The 17290-nt window shown below is 41.4% G+C and overlaps 1 protein-coding gene across 2 annotated transcripts in view; it reads left to right on the forward strand.

Moving 5' to 3' along the window:
• Positions 1-452: 452 nt before the first annotated feature.
• Positions 453-17290, forward strand: part of TMPRSS7 (transmembrane serine protease 7) — a 46915-nt gene continuing 30077 nt past the window's right edge. The window contains exons 1-8 of one of the 2 annotated variants that reach the window (XM_074363216.1): positions 453-500; positions 2179-2386; positions 7940-8070; positions 10428-10495; positions 11579-11772; positions 13207-13245; positions 13968-14196; positions 15480-15610. In XM_074363216.1, the coding sequence (XP_074219317.1) occupies positions 453-500; positions 2179-2386; positions 7940-8070; positions 10428-10495; positions 11579-11772; positions 13207-13245; positions 13968-14196; positions 15480-15610 (1048 nt within the window). Of the gene's footprint in view, positions 501-2178; positions 2387-7939; positions 8071-10427; positions 10496-11578; positions 11773-13206; positions 13246-13967; positions 14197-15479; positions 15611-17290 lie in introns of those variants that run through there. The other variant, XM_074363217.1, reaches the window with a different exon arrangement.

The following is a 17290-nucleotide window of genomic DNA, read 5'->3' on the forward strand; positions in this document are numbered from 1 at the left end:
CCCCTTCACCCATTTCAGCCCCGACCCCTGTGCAGTGTGGGGCTTTCTAAGAAGCATCACTGAGGGTTAGGAATTAGATTTTTTAATATTCTTGAGTAGATGCAGGCAAAAATTTAAATGACTTGTAAATATTTGAGGGATGTTGGACTGTGTCCTTGTGAGGCAACCTTGCCTTGAGGCTGGGTTCTGAGAGGACTAACTCACATTAGAGTAACGTTCAGAAATCTTTAGTTTGGGTATGCAAAGCTGACTGCTAGGTCCCTTTAACATTCATTGTATAGCAACGAGGCGGCTCAGTTTCTGAACTGGACCCGGCGGAGGTAAATTGATTCCTTGCCTCTGAAAGCTAGCTTGCATGTGGGAGCCCATCCTTCTCAAGCGAGAATGTGAGGGGGTGAGAACTGGCTTTGAGGCACCTCTAGAAGTTCACATGCAGAACACAACACCTAAAAATGGACAAAGGAAACAGTGATGTTTCATCAAAACCTGCTGATGTGAATGTAAGTACAGAGTGAGACGCCTTCTCTGTTACTCAAATTCCATTTCTTGTTGACCCTGTTAGTAAAATGAGACTGGGTTACTTTATAAAAATAAAAGGGAACAAGAATAAAATACTGTATCTTCCTTTGGTACTTAATGGAGTTTACGAATGTGAGCTTGTTTTAAAGTGCTTACTTGGCAATTGATTTGCAGCTGTTTTTCTAAAACTCCAGGGTAATTGTGCTGATCTCTACACAAATTCCATTTTAAAATTTAATCAGGGCTAACCGAGACTGAGCTTAAAGTGTATAAAGTATAATGTGTTACTGTGCTTAAAGACCCAACCTCGGCCTTGTCGGTCCTACATGGGCTAGCATTTCTGTGTTTCCCTTTTTTTTACTTCTTTGGGGGAATGTTTGAAAGTAACTTGACACCGCAGTCAACTCATCCTCCAACAGAATGTTTTTCTCTTCAGAAACAGCACCCTTACTCCTACAGGGAAGCGCATTAAATGAGGTCTGGTCTAGTTCAATTTCACAAGGAGGGATAGAAGCTACGTTTTGCTCCAGGGGTGGACAAAGGTGTTTGGCAAAAAGAATGAGGGAGCCATGAATAATTGAGAATGTACTTGGCCACATATTAGCCCATTCATTGGTAGGATTAAAGATGGGAAGATATGTGCTTTGTTGGGAACAGTGAAGGAGAGTAATAGAGAATGAGGCAACTCTTAGAGGAGAGCGCCAAAGAGAGATGATTTCTTTGGAACTGGTGTTCTAGATTCTGGCCTTTAAAAGAATGTGTGGTTAAGAGTTGTTCCGTCACTGAAGCTTAGTTACCCTGACATGTCTAAATCTCTCCTTCAAAGAAGCTAAACTCTCGCTTACATTATTGAAGAATTTACAGCATCAAATGACAGAGGGTAGAGAAGAAAAAAAAAGAAGGGGGAAACAGTTAAATAATGTATTTTTTTTCCTGTCGCACAGAACACTTTGCACATCAGTGCAATAATACCAGTAATTTTCTAATCTGAGGCTTCTGTTTCAGTCTTTATTTTTCAATCATTCTTTCATTTGTAATTGAGAACCCGAGTCACAATCAGTTCGGTGGCTGGCTTTGAAGTACATGCACGTGAGGCAACAGTGAAATAAGCCCTTTGATCCCTGTCCTACAGCCCTACACAAACCAGAGCATCTTCCTTAACGTTTTCTTCTTACCACCAGGTCAGGAAACCCTAATTAGGAAATCAACTCATTTCTCTGAGGAACTCACTTATGTTCTTACTTTCAATCCTGCCTCAGCCCAGAAGACACTGATTGTGGGAGAAAAGCTATATGATACAAGTGCATACATCCCCAGAGCTGTGCACGCATGACTCGAGCCACATAGGAGCCTAACCTTGGGATCTTCAGGTCCTCTGGTCTACACTCCATAAAATTCAGGACTATCCTCTACAGCATCTATGTAGTGGAGTTAGAGAGTTGAGGAAAGGACTTGGGAACCATTTCACTAGAGTTCATACAATGTCTTTTTTCTCTGATTGATCTTCACTATGTGATTCAATGCAAGTCAATTTAGTACGCTTACATAAATAACTTGACTGACTCATTTAGGCCTTTCAGCACTAAGATTCTCCTGCCGGGGTGATTGCATTTCAGCTCTAGACTGCTTCTGATAGATAACTCTTTTATTTTTTGGAAGATATCCAATATCTCAGTTCAGGTGGTCAGTGCCCAAGGGAGGCCACCAGAGAGACGACCACCAAGAAAGCCCATCAGCAAAGCCAAACCCAAGAAGCAGCTCAAGAAGAAAGCTCCCTTCTGGAACGTCCAAAACAAAATCATCCTCTTCACGGTGTTTCTCTTCATCCTAGCGGTCACAGCCTGGACACTGCTGTGGCTCTACATCAGTGAGTTAAATCCGTGTGCCTTTGGGGTTAGGGTTTGCCCTGTGGGTTCTGCTCAGCAAGGCAGGCTCAATCTGCCCCTGGGGGGTGTCTGGTAGAATTTTCTTATTTCCCTGACTGATAGCCATTTTCAAAACTGTTGAGGTTTTAAGGAGGAAGAAACCCGAATGGTCGTTCTTATTTCTTCTTTTGCCACCACTGCTCTCTTCCCAGAGGAGCAGAGATGGGGAATAGGATGAGAATGCTTGGGAGCTTTGACTGGTTCAGAAATGTAATGCATTTTTAGCTTAAAAAAAAAAATGAATGGAATGCTAGGCTGTTGTATTTCCTCATCCACCCACTGCCTGTTCCTAGGCAACCTTGGATTTCCAGCTCCCTGAGCTTCATTTTACTCCTGCGCCTGTCTCTCGTTTTTGTATTTCTGTCTATCCAATGGATTACATTTTTGTCAATCTTATTGATCCTTTTGGATAGGAGTCATAACTGAGTTCTTCCTTAGAGAGCACTTACCTGTGCAGCTCAGGAACTATAGTATTTATTGATTCATGCTGGGCTTCCCACCTTATGCATCTTAATATATTTGATGCAAGGTATGTGTACTCTCAAGGATATGGAAATTTGGTTGGAAAGCCAGATTTATAGGCAAAGGATTAATGAATATTGTCTTGAGCTGTTCAGGTCACTTATAATATCAATATATAAATCAATATATAAATTGATCACCTTTTCGTGGCCCAGTGTAAGACATTAGGCATATCAAGATGCGTCTCCTACTTTCAAAAAGCTCACAGATGCACTTTCTACTTTCAAAAAACTCACAGTTCGGTGCTGGAGAGGGAATGTGAGTTGATTTTTTTTCTTTCTTCCTTTTTTTTTTTCACTTGAGCAATTACTTTGCAATCACAGAAGGGAGACATCTGACCCGCTCAGGGATAGAGTCTAGATAAGGCTTCATGAACTGGTTCCTGAAAATTCCTTAGACACATCTTGGGAGGGCCCACTATGAACTGAGCCCCATGACAGGCTCCGGATAGAGCAATAGACAAGAAAGACTCTGTCTTTACAGACTAGTATGGGAAGTCAAGCCAATAAGCAACTAAGAAACACAAAATTACACACAATCCCAACCCAGGACAGGCCAACTTATTTCCCATCAGTTCTCTGCTAGCCCTGAACTGATATGTTTGCACTACCCTAGCATTTCTATGTACAGTTTTGGGACATCACTGTGTAGAGGTAATTTGTTGATTGTGTGAGAATCAGACAAGGGCATTTCAGGAAGACAGACCAGTCTGAGCAAAGGAAAACTGAGAAATTTATGAAAAAGTGAGAATTTTTCAATTAAACAAGAGAGGTTAGTTTTGACACAAGAAATTTGGGCATGGAAGGTGGCCTTGAGAAATGTTAAAAAACAAAAATTAAACCAAGCAAATCTAGTTGGTTGTAGATCTAACTGGCTTTATTCAATGGCTCATGAGTCCGTAACATCCCATCTAGTAAATAAAAGGGCACTCTGAGTGGGTGTGTGAAATGGACCATTTTTTTAGGCAGGAGGGTGGGGCAAGGAAGCACAATAGTGAAAGAAAAGAAAGGATTGTTCAGGGACAGGCCATCTTCTTTTGGGGGTAGGGAGCAGCAGGGCTCTTTATCATGCAGATTACTTCACTAGAGTTGATCTGGACATTTCCAATTGTCTGTTTAAAGGTCACATTCCTGGGAGAGACTGAAATTGCAATTAAGTCTTGGTCTGCAGTCGGTCATGGGAGTAAGTGACTCCATTTGGGGCTTGTGATTTCTTTTTAACAGAAATGAGGTGCACAGCTCATCAGGGAGACCTTGTGTGGCTTGTGCACTGGGCTGAGCTCAGAGTGAGATAAACATAATCTTGCTGAAGGCTAAACTGACCTCTCTTGCATTGTTAACCCCTTGAGAACTTACTGATAGAAGAAGGATATATGTGCTTCTAAGTAGAAATCTCGGGTTTTGTCGACGGAAATGAAATGCGCAACAGAAAGGTTGAGAGTTATGTTTTATTCGGTGGACGTTTCTGAGGACTTGAACCCCTCGAGCCTGGGATGACAGCCTCTCAGATTGCTCTGAGGGACTGCTCTGCAGAGGTAAGGGAAGAGCCAGGATACACAGGAGTTTTTGCAACAAAGACCAGGTAGTTAGAACATCATAGATTACTGTTAATTAAAGAAAACCAGATAGCTTAAGTTAAGGAATTTAGTGCTTTTCTATGCACGGGAAGATGCAAAGGTCTGGGCTCAATGAAACCCTTCCTTTGATACACACCAACTATCCAGGGCCAGAATCCTGTGCTTTCACATATCTCAGGGTGCACTGTTGCAGGGGTGGCTGCAGAGGCCAGGCTGCCTGCTTGTCTGCATCTGAGTCCCCCAGCTCACTGTCGGAGGTGGCAGTAGTGGCTGACGACTTGAGGGCCACAGCATTCTTTGTTTACTGATATGACTTGCAGTATTTTTTGTTCACACTTTCATTCAAATTTTAAAGAATCTACAGGGAAAAAGAAAATCTAAGAATTACATTCCTGGTAAAATCAGAGATGAAAACTACTATTGCTTTATACAAGGGTCCTAGTAAAGAAAGGTGATTTGTCCAAGGTCACAAAACTTGTCCAGACCAAGTTCATGTGCCTGACAAACAGTGAGGCCAAACAAATCGAAATGTCAGTGTTTGGAGCAGAGAAAGGTTTATATTAAGGACCAAGCAAAGAGAAAGGCAGCTTGTGCTCAAAAGACCACAAATCTCTGATGGTCTGCAGGGAAGAATTTTTAAAGGCACATTTTTGGAAGAGGGCTGCAGTGTGTGTGACTTTCTTCTAATTGGTTGGTGGTGAGGTAACAGGGCTGTGTTTCAGGAATCCCAGCCATTAGCCTCTGGTTCTAACCAGTCTGAGGTCCACTTGCTTGTGCTCAGCCTCGTCACTGTCCTCCACCTGGGTGGGGGCCTTACTTCTTGTAGAAGAGAGATGTATCAGATGGTCATGTACATCCTTTGAGGAGGAACTAGAAACCCGCTTTATTGCTGCACTATTGTTTCTTGACTGCTTTTCATTTGTTTCTGCATCCCCTCACTTCCCTAATTAGTAGCAGTCTGAATCTGCTCTTTGGAACTCAGGGAAGGTCTGGGAGGTCGAAGTCCTTTTCCTACAAACAAGAAATGAGGAACATGGAAAGGCTTTTCTACCCAGGAGGGCCCCATAGGTTCCTGCTCGGTTTTCATACTCCCTTTTCTTTAATACTCCTTCATCTTGAGGTGAGCAGGCGTGGGACAAGAGAAGGAATAAATTTTGGATAGAGACGTTAGTCATGAAGTTGGCAGAGAAGGTCGGTTTTAAGGGGACTTGGTTTCATAAGTCAAAAGAACAAATGTAGGAGAGGTGCTCAGGCCTCCTGCCACTTCACCACACTCCACAGCCTCACTACGCTGCCCGGGGCTAATGTGACCTGGCATGGATCACACAGGGAGGCTGCTTCCTGCTGTTTACATAAGTTACACCTTTTTTAAAAAAATATTTTTAAGGCAATTTTATTGTGATATAATTTCTGTACAATAAACCATATATCCAGAGAAAAAAATAATTAGAAAAGACACATGCACCCCAATGTTTACAGCAGCACTATTTACAGCAGCCAAGACATGGAAACAACCTAAATGTCCATCACCAGATGACTGGATAAAGATGTGGTATATATACATAATGGACTATTACTTAGCCATACAAAAGAACAAAATTTTCCGATTTGCAACAACATAGATGAACCTGGAGGATATTATGCTTAGTGAAATAAGTCAGCCAGAAAAAGACAAATACTATATGTTAGTACTTATATGTGGAATCTTAAAAAAAATAAAACAAACGAACGTAACAAAACAGAAACAGACTGACAGATACAGAGAATGAACTAGTGGTTACCAGTAGGGAGAGGCATGGAAGAGGGGCAAGATACGGGTAGTGGATTAATAGAGTTACAAACGCTATGTAGAAAATAAATAAGATATAAGGATATATTGTACAATATTGTATATATAGGGCATATAGCCAATATTTTATAACTTTAAATGGAGTATAATGCCATTTGCAGCAATATCCATGGACCTGGAGATCATCATTCTAAGTGAAGTAAGCCAAAAAGAGAAAGAAAAATGCACCTTCTTTTTAATGCAGCCATCACTTCTTTAGCATTTCCACCTGCTGGGCATTGTGCTTAGAGACTGTTCTCTCCCTCTCTTCTTTTTTCTCCCTTCTTGCCTGTGAACATCTATTGAGCTTCCAAGCTAAATCAGGCACTCACTACCCTATGTTATGGACTGAAAGACAGCAGTAAGACCTTGTAACAAAAAGGAAAGGCTGAAAGGAAAGTCCCCATCTCTTGAAGCTATTCTCAGGTGCCTGTAGGCAGCTCACACCCAGCATTGTTGCTGACTGTCTGGTCAGCAGTTTCTGGCCCCACCTGATGCCCCGTCCCATGGCCCTCACCGGGCAGGGTACTGAGCAGGTGTGACCTGATACTGGGCTGAGGACCACACTTTGTGGATGAATTCTCCACGCTCTGCCCAGAGCTGAAGACTGGCCCGGCACCCGGGGCATCAGCCACACAAGTCAGAAAGGGGCTCAGTGCCTGCGGCTTGGTGAAGGGTGAGGGGGCCCTTCCCCCTCCTCCCACTGGGCTCATGTCCCTTCAGAGCTTGGCTGTGTGCATTTCTTACCTCCTTACCTTCCACAGACTCGAGATCTATGAACGTTGTCTCTGCTCTTTTTGGCCCCTTAGTAACTCTAGAACATGTAGAAAGTCAAAAAAGTCTGTAACTGAGCAGGACCCTGTGAGGTCTTCACGGGACAGATGCCTCCCCAACTTCCTCTGCTGCAGCTCCTCTCGGAAGGACCCAGATAATAGTATCTCACGAAAATTTCCTGAGTTTTTCAAATGCTAAAACCCACCACCAAAGGGAAGAAGTTAACTACCTGAGGATGGAACATGGCCTCAGGCCTTCTGGCGCCCAGAGGTTGATAGTGTTGACCGTCCTGTGACCTCAGCATCGGCCAATCAGAGAGTCGTGCACAAGCTGATCACGTACCCTGTGACCCCCCTCCCTTACCTGACCTTTAAGTATGTTTTGCTGAAACCCTTTGGGGAGCTCAGGGTTTTCCTGGGTGTGAGCCACCCCTTTCTCCTTGCTCAGGCCTGCAGCAAACTTTTCTCTGCTGCAAACTCCGGCGTTTCGGTTTCTTCAGCCGCACGGTTCCTCGGGCACAAGAACTCGAATCCGGGAACAGGTCTATCTTTTACCTTTTAATCTTGTTCTTAAGTATTGGCCAGAGCGGATAGAAAGAATAAAGAGGTAGACTGATTACTGCTGATGGAAGAGATGTTGTTAATTACATTTAGAGCTTCACAGGCTGTGACCAGTAAACTACAAAGCTGTCTAGAATAAAGGCATTTTAGGAGCCTGCACTGACAGAGATCAGACATTGCCTCGCTGCCACACAGATGGAAAAGCCTCCTAACCACCTTCTCTCTTGGCTTACAGGTAAGACAGAGAGCAGAGATGCTTTTTACTTTGTGGGGATGTTTCGCCTCACCAACATTGAATTTCTTTCTGAATACCGGCAGAAGGAGTCCAGGGAATTTCTGTCAGTGGCACAGACTGTGCAGCAAGTGGTGAGGTGATGGGGGGAGCTTGAGAGTCTGGGGAAGGTGAGGTTGGGGGTGGGGCGGGAGGTGGCGGTGGGGGTCACTGTGTTGCAGCTGAGCAGGGCGGATGAAGGAAGAACTCAGGGAAGCAAGGGATTTAGCGCATCTTGGTTGTAAGATAAAATTGCTTATTTGATAGAACTGCTTATTTATTTTTTTTCTGCTGAAAGTAAAACAAAATGTGTCTCTGAGCTTCAGTGTTTCTTATCTATAAAATAAAGGAACTGGATCAAGTGATCTTTAAAATACCCTGTAGTACAGAAGTTACGTGCATACTGATGATTCTTTGACCCATACACATTTATTTCAACCCTGATGCACTGGCATCTCTTTACTTCAAAAAAAAAAACTTTCATATTGTAGAACTAATACATATGTATTGTAAAACATTTTAAAAAATTTAAAGAAGTATTTAAAAAATAAAATCTTTAACATCGTCTCCAGAGACAGAGCCCCTTTTGATTCTGGACCACGTGGATGTAGGACATAACTGCAATATTGAGGTATTCGTAGATACTCAGTTTTATAATCTGATTTTTTCCTCTTCATATTAGGTTGCATGTTTCTATGCAAGTAAACATTCTTTAAAAAGCATAAGTTTGGATAGCTACAAAGTTAGCAAGTGCCTTTTTATTGGATATTTGTTTCCAATTTTTTTTAAAAGCACAACTGGTCCAATGGAAAGACATCTGTTCCTGGCTCTTGGTACCTGTCGCCAGTTAGAAAGCTTCTGCCAGTTTGCACGTTCACAGTGATGGAGAGGGTGGCCTAGCGGGGGCGAGACGCCTGCGGTGACAGGCACACTGGGGTGTAGAATGGAGGAGAACCGAGAGAGAGCAAAGGCTACAGTGGGCATAGCAGCTCTTACTGACCGAAGGCCTCCTATGTACTGGGTAAATCGCAGAACCCTTCACCTTTCCTATATGTCAGTTATTCCTCAAATTAGCCCAAAGGGCTAGACATTTAAAAAAAATTCTCTTTACCATTTTTCCTAGTCACAAGCAGTATTCCTCCTTCCCCACCCAAAGCCATTCCTCTCTACTGCTGGAGCGATCCTTTAAAAACAGTATTTCACCTTCAGTTGAAGGATAAAGTACTGATTCTTAAGAATGGCAGGCAAGCACTTTTCTAATTCTGTCCCCTGATTGTCCCAGTCTCATTTCTTACCACTTTCTCCCACAAGAAACCTTGTGACCTAAGGCAGTCATTACTTGTGTTATGAATAATCACTGCTCTTGCGTGTTTGGGGGCCCTGATTTAGTGCTATTCTCTCTGGACCCAAAGCCTTCTGTCCAATCTCTACTGAGTGAAATTTCATCCATCATTCATGACCCATCCAGGGGCCTCCTTTTCTGTGAAGTCCTCCCCGGCCTCCTGCAGAGTCAATGCTGGCTTTGAGTAAACCCTGTTTGTATAGTTTGTATTACATTCAATACATTTCATTGCAGTTATTCAACAACCTGCCCAAAGAGGTAGGCATTTTGATCACATTTTTACAGATTAAAAAAGAAAGAACAAAAGAGAAAAAGGAAAAAAAGGAGGCTCAGCAGGTCTAGGTAACGTGTTATGTGTTGCAAGGTGAATTTAGACTCCACAGCCCATTTTTTTTCATGATGCTATATTATTTCTAAGGTTTTTTGGTTTTTGTTTTTTGTTTTTTCTCCTGGTAGGTGATTTTGCCTCTTTGTCAGAAGGGGAATACAGGAGAAGTTTTGGCAGAAGAAATTGGTTTTAGAAATACTAAGTAATGGCAAAATAAAAAAAGGTCAATTGATCGAAATAGCTCTCTTTTGAGCTTCATTTATGGTGTTTTAAAAGCTGGGTGCTTCCCTGGAAACTAGAGAGTTCTGAAGGGGATGAAGACCTGACTGTGGGCACCCTCTGCCCTCTAGTGGCTAATATAGGAACGTGTCCTTGAGAATATAAATTTTCCGTACTGTGCATTGATAAAAAAGAGATTGGGTCAAATATTTTGAAAATGTGCTTAAAGAAGTTTGATTTACTCATTGTGGAGAAAATGAACCTTTGGAGTAGGCAGAATGCAGAAGTTAAGCTTGATTAGGGTGTATAAAGACAACAATAAATGGGTAAAGGTAACTGATGAATCTTCACAGACAGCGGAATGACAGTAGGTAACCCAAGACTGCTACAGAAAGTAAGAATTTATTTGAATTCAAGATACAATGTCTGGGTTTGGCATTAGAGGCTTCTAGTTGGAGTCTTGCTTTTCTCCTTGCTAGCTGTCCAAGCTTGGAACTACAGCACGCTGGGTACCAAGTTCAAGAGACTTTTGACACCTTGGTTCATTTTTTTTTTTTTTTCAGTTAAACCTGGTTTATACAACATCTGCCTTTTCCAAATTCTACAAGCAGTCTGTCGTTGCAGAGGTCAGGTAATGAGTGCATCTTGCTTTGGGACTTGTCCGTTCATTGCTGTAAATTCCTTGAAAGGCTGTGGAAGGGCTGAAATAGTGCCATTCTCAAGTAACTTCCTGTTAGCACACTAGTGACCCAATTCTTTGCCAAGCTGTCATGCTGGGTTTTTCTCTTCACTTACTAAAGCCTGCTGTCTCCCCAGAACTGGGACCCTGGACTTCTGCATTAAGGCCACTGGGCAAAATGGCTGTAAACATGGCCACTATATTGGGTGGGGGCAAAAATAAAACACAGGCCAATGTCTCTCTAAACATGTTCAATATGTAAAAATACTGATCACTAGAGATCTTCTGAGAAAAAAAAGGATCCCATGGTCAAATAATTTTTAAGGAACATTGTGCATCGTGAACTGCATCCCACCTTCCCCCACTCTCTATAGATCTGTGGAAATTCACAGATTAAAGGCACTGAGAAGTCTTGGAGTAAAGCAATTTGTTTCTTTTCCTTCACCTTCCATTTCCAAAATTTATGCTTTACAACACTATGTTTTTTTTCCCCCCGTAAAACATGGCAATATTTGTGTAGTTAGGAGCTTCTGCTCCAGGGTCAGACTGAAAACCAAATTAGGCTTGATTCCAAGACTTGCTACTTAGGAGTCGTGTGATTTTTGAGCTGTAGAGGACCTTAATTTCCTCATCTGTAATACTGGGATAATAATAAGACCTTCCTCATAAGATTAAGTGGGATAAAGCAGATGTAGCCCTGTGTCTGGACATGGTGAGGTAGCAGACATTCTAACTTGTTGTTTGTAATAGCAGTGAATACTGAGTGATTTCTGCAGAAATAGTATATTCTCCATAGAGATGCAAAATATACTAACTGTTCTAGATTTGAACCCAGCACAAGAATACACATACCATGGTGCTTTGCTTTTCAAATTCCCTTAATAGGAGTCAATGATTTCCTAAAGAAGGAAATGGTGCTCAGTTGAAGGATGTGTGCATTGGCTTTACCTTGAGGTTATCAGTTGGGTCACTGGCTCCTTAGGAAAGTCCGCTTCCTAAGAGGTATCCCTGAACTTCTTTCTCTTTTCACTGTAGCAGTAACAACAAAGGTGGGCTCCTTGTGCACTTTTGGCTTGTGTTTGTCATGCCAAATGCCAAGGGCCATGTCTTCTGTGAGGACTGCGTGGCTGCCATCCTGAAGGACTCCATCCAGACGAGCATCATAAACCGGACCTCGGTGGGGAGCTTGCAGGGTCTGGCCGTGGACATGGACTCTGTGGTACTAAATGGTGATTGTGAAGTCATTCTTTAAGCTTTCCTTCCTGCAGCACTCCTGTTATGCCCTTATCATAGTCAGTATTGTAATAAAGTGCCATCTTCCCTCAGTATCCATGGACTCCACTTTTGTGGATTCGACCAACTGTGGATAGAAAATATTTGGAAAAAATAATTCCAGAAAGCTCCAAAAAGCAAAACTTCAATTTGTTGCAGGCTGGCAACTATTTACAAAGCATTTACATTGTATTAGGTATTAGAAGTCATCTAGAGATGATTTGAAGTATAAAGGAGGATATGCATAGGTTTTATGCAAATAGCTTTTTAAAAAAATTGAAGTATAGTTGATTTACAATTCTGTGTTAGCTTCTGGTGTACAGCATAATGATCCAGTTATAGATATACATATTCTTTTTCATTATAGGTTATTACAAGATATTGAATATAATTCCCTGTGCTTTACAGAAGGACCTTGTTGTTTACCTATTTTGTATATTACTACACCATTTTACATAAGGGATTTGAGTATCCATGGTTTTGGAATCTGTGGGGGTCCTGGATCCAATCCTCCCTGGATACTGAGGAATAACTGTGTTCTTTTCCCCAATCCCATGGGGCAGGATTAGCTGAAGACTTTGGAGCTTTGTTGATAAAGAAACCTGCTAGATGTTACACACAGTGATTGGACAATAGAATTGGGGTCATATACATGAAACTGAATTTATTAAAGTGTACCCCTCTCTATATTTATTTTGGCTTCATGCATCTTCAGACTAAGGCTCCACAGAACAAAGTCTGGGAGAAGGAACGTGTTGCAGAGGTGTACCTTCCTCGTTTCTTCCCTTGCTGAGACAGAGCCGTGCCTGTGTTACATAGTGTGTCCCAATGCTTCAAGGTGGCTTGCTCCGTAGCACAGTCAAAATGCAAATTCCATCAATTGTCTTGACAGTAAAGTGGTTTAATCATTGTTTAATTCAAAACTTATTCAGCTTTCTATTTTGATTTAAATTATGTATATTCTAGGCAGATAGTAGGTGGCTGATAAGTATTTGTAATAAGTAACAAATGAATGAACAAAATCTCTGGTGGAAAATTCTGTACCACATATACTGTTTGAGATACAGAACTAATTATCATGTCTGGTTGCTTTTTTATCTTTAAAAAATGTTTAAAACTTCTTACTATGGGTGATTTCAAGCACAAAAGCTAAGAGAAGAGTTTAATGAACTCTCTCACACCCTTTGCTCAGCTTCAGTAACTGGGAGCTCCTGGCTCTCCTATTTGAGCTCTAAATACCTAAACAACCTCCCTTCCCTTCAGGATTATTTTACAGCAAATTCTCAGGTATGTTGGTTTGCTTTTAATGACTGAAAATACTTTTACTAAGCAAGATTCTAACAAAATGAAATGCTGGGACTGACTCTTTTCTATGTGCTTTTTCGATGCAGCTGGGCTTCGGTCAGATTACTCTTCAACCATAGGATCTGGTAAATTATATCATGTGGTTTCTCCCTCCTCCCATTCCCCAACTGCCTCCAAATCAGTATGCTTTCTGACTGTAGTTTTCCTGTTCAGATGACGGTGTGTATTAGGGCTCTTTCAGTTGCAAGTAACAGATACATACTCAAACCAGCTTAAGCACAAAAGCAGCTTGATTGGCTCATATAACTGGGACATTCATGGAGGAGGCTGGCTGCAGGCATGGTTGGATCCAGGTTCTAAGAGATAAAATATCAGGACTCTGCATGTTTGCTTTCCTCTGTTGAGGCTTTATCAAATGGGTTTTTCCAATGTGGAGGCATAAATAGCCACCAGCAGATCCAAGCTTTGTAATTTATCAGTTTAGCAGTCATGGTGGAAAAAAAAACTCACCTGATGGTTCCAGCAGAAGTCCTGGGGCTGAGTCTCACTGTCTCAAATTGACTGACATGCCTACTCCTGAACCCGCTTTTTTGACTCATTGGTCAGTCTGGGTTGTGTGCCCACCTCTGGACCTGGGGGTGAGTTTAACTCCAAGCAAGCCAGGTTGACAGGGTAGGAATAGTTTCTCAAAGTAAATTCTAGACGCTGTTATCAGAAGAGATGAGAGTGGATTCCAGGCTGGCAAAGACAGCAGATGTCCTCCCTGTGACCTCTTTGGCTCTTTTCTATAAAGATTTCTAGAAAACTCGTTCCTAAAACAAAACCAAACCAAGTGCCGTCTTCACAGACAGAGGCTGCTCTCAGTACCTCTACGCAGAACATCTGTCTCTCCGCTACCCTCTGGAGATTTCTGCAACCTCAGGGAGGCTGACGTGCCACTTCAAGCTGGTGGCTACAGTGGGCCATCTGCTTCGTCTCTCCATAGAGTCTGTCCAGATTGAGGCCGACAACTGTGTCAGCGACTCCCTGACCATTTATGACTCCCTCTTGCCCCTCCAGAGCACAGTCTTGTACAGGTATCACCCAGGCACCCTGGCTGGCGAGTGAAAAGAATTTTTACAACATCTCTCTTTTGCAGTATCTGGGTTCCTTTTGGATTTTTTAAAACCATTTTTGTGTATTCTTATGAGGTCAAAGATTGCCCCGTGCCCTGTTTAGCAACACAACGTTTGCTTTTCCCTTGTAGCATGCCCTAGTCAAAATCAGTACAGTGGGAGCTTCAGCTAGTGTTTCTGATAGGTAACAGATGTTTTGTTTGTTTAAATTTACTTTTATTGCAATCACAATGAAGTCTACTATTTCAATAGAATGTGAGAGTATGTATTCTATTATGATTGCCTAGCGTTAGTAAAACAATTATATTTTTTCCTTATTATAAACATAATACAGTGTTCATTGTGAAAGTGAGGTCAATCAGAGAAAATAATGTCGATGACTTTACATTCTCATTACCCAGGATAAATGTTATATTTTTGCATGCACTCTTTCATTCATACATATACACAATTACACACACACACACACATACATAGACATACCCTAGTATTTCTTTTTTACTAGTAGCTATCTTTTTATAAGTACTTAATATTTTGATAATCTAATAATGTCAGGCTTTATTAAGAATTTGCTCTTTTTACTCACTGTGCTAAATAGGCATATGAATTATCTTATCATTTTTAATAATGTTTATGTATGCATACAATAGTATTTTATATATGTATGAATTTATATTTTGGTGGTGAATGCACACATTAAAAATTCAAACCATGTCTAAAGATTTGTACTGAAAAGTTTGGTTTCTTTTAATCATTCCCAGGTGTGTTTAGTTATTATTTCATTTAATCCTCACCTCAATGTTATGAGGAGTATACTGTTTTATCACTACCATTTCATAGTTGGGAAACTGGCATTTATGAAGATTTAGTTACTTCGTTACCCAGAATCTTTCAGCCAGTTATGTGATGGAGCTGAATTTGAACCCAATTTTCCCTGGTGAAGAGCCGGTGACTTCAGCCATTCAATACCTTGTCTGTGCACCTTGTTTGTGCTCAAAGAGCGTCCTCTGACGGCCATCACAGAAAATTCTTCAGTAGTTATTGGACAAAAATTTCTGTACCTATACCAGTGCCCCTCCATCTGTAATGCCCTGTGGTCACTTACTGAAGACCTGGCTGACAGACTCTGATTCACAAGAACTGTGCAAATGGCCCGGGAAATAGGGAGAATTCGTGGTGGATGTAGGGGTCCAGTCCTCAATGACCTATTATTTATTTCCTTTTGTTTGGTTATCTGGTTTCAGAATTTGTGAACCCACAAGAACATTAATGTCATTTGTTTCTACAAATAATCTGATGTTGGTGACATTAAAGTCTCCTCAGATACGGAGGCTGTCAGGAATCCGGGCATATTTCGAGGTCATTCCAGAACAAAGTAAGTCTTCCCTAGTTGAAAAACAGTCATGAGAAACATTTGTTTTGATGGATACTTCAGTCTTACCTCTCCCGAGGCTGTGTTGTAATACTAGTTGCATTAATCAGGACCTTGATTCACGGTCCAGTAAGAAGAGAGAGATCACATTAGCTATTCTAACAGAGAGAATGTAAGATAAACAACTGTTCACTCAGTGTAAAGGTGTTAATTGGGTAACGCAAAAGGCAAAAACAAAACAAAAATGTCAAGTATTATGATGTAACACGTGTAGGAAGCAACTAACACCTGTAGGTATGAAAGAACAAAGGAAAGCGATTTAATGATTCCAACTTAGGGTATGGAGGAGGGTGTCTGTGAAATGAAACTCAGACCTCGGAGAAGGGGGTGCTGCCCAGCTGATGTTGGTGTCTGTGTGTTCAGAGGCAGGTGTTCATGAACTGGGGACCTGGATCTTTGAGAAGAGAGTACCAGGCAGCTGAGCTGGCATCTTTGAGGGAGATGCAATAAAGCAGAAGTTGGAAAAACTGCTAGCAGGATTCACCTCTGTTGCAGGAAGGAAGAGTAGCTGCGGGGGTGGGCAGCACTGCTGGGTGACACTCCCTGGAATAAGAAATTGACAGAAGTCCCATTCTCCTGCCTCCAGGCTTCTGGTCTCCCCTTAGCACCCCCCCTACTGGCAGAGCCTGTCAGGTAGGAAAGGAGAGAGGGGTTTGCAGAGTCCCAGCCCAGCCTTGCAGAATAGAGTAGAGAGGAGTGGGTTTGGAGGTGAGAGACAATAATAGCTCAGTAACCAGCTCACAGGCTGTCTTCTGTGGGCTCTCATTTATAGAGAGAGTGCCGTCCTGGAAGGTGCTTGTGATGCAGAACCCAGACGATGTAATGGGTTTTTCTAGTGAGCAAAAAGTGCGTTCTTCTGCGTTCTTGTTTTGACTTGGTTTGATGCAAACAGAACAGAATAAAAAGAGACTTCACTGAAACTGTCATGTTTTTGTAATATTTGTTGCCCTGGAAACTGGTCAGATCTTAGAGGTCACATTGTCCTTATGAGCATCAACAAAGCTAAAGGGATCAGAATGAGAGATGGAAGTGAGAAGGGAAGGGAATTTGGCTTAAGTAGAAGGTAAGAGCCTCAGGTTCATCTATATTTTAGGCCAGTGGCTCATTTTGATAGGTTTTCTCCATCAAATTATTACAAAACCAAATATAAAATAGATTTATTGTACAAAATTGAACTAGATATTTGAAATATTTTTAGGTCAAAACTTATCTCTAACTCCAAAGGTTAAAAATAGAATCATATCAGAAATATTGTACTAGAATTTTTCTATTCACTCAACAAATATTTATTGAACATCTATTGTGTGCCAGAAATGACTCTAGATGTTAGGGAAACAGCAGTAAACGAAACAGACAAAAAATCAATACTCTCAGGCAGCTTATATTCTAGCAAAAAATGACTACCTCAGTAAGAATAAGCATTTAGACTGTCTTATCTAAGCAGAATAACATGTTATATAAACTGGGTATATTCCTTGAACAACAAATACACATTAATTTGAAGAAAATTAACTCAGAAATTTTAAAAATATGTATTTACAGTGCTGCATGTCAAAAGATATGTATGATGCTGTATGTCAATTGTATCTCAGTAAAACTAGAAGAAAAAATGTATATTTAAAC

This window comes from Camelus bactrianus, chromosome 1 (assembly GCF_048773025.1).
Source record: "Camelus bactrianus isolate YW-2024 breed Bactrian camel chromosome 1, ASM4877302v1, whole genome shotgun sequence".
Taxonomy (NCBI): Eukaryota; Metazoa; Chordata; class Mammalia; order Artiodactyla; family Camelidae; genus Camelus; species Camelus bactrianus.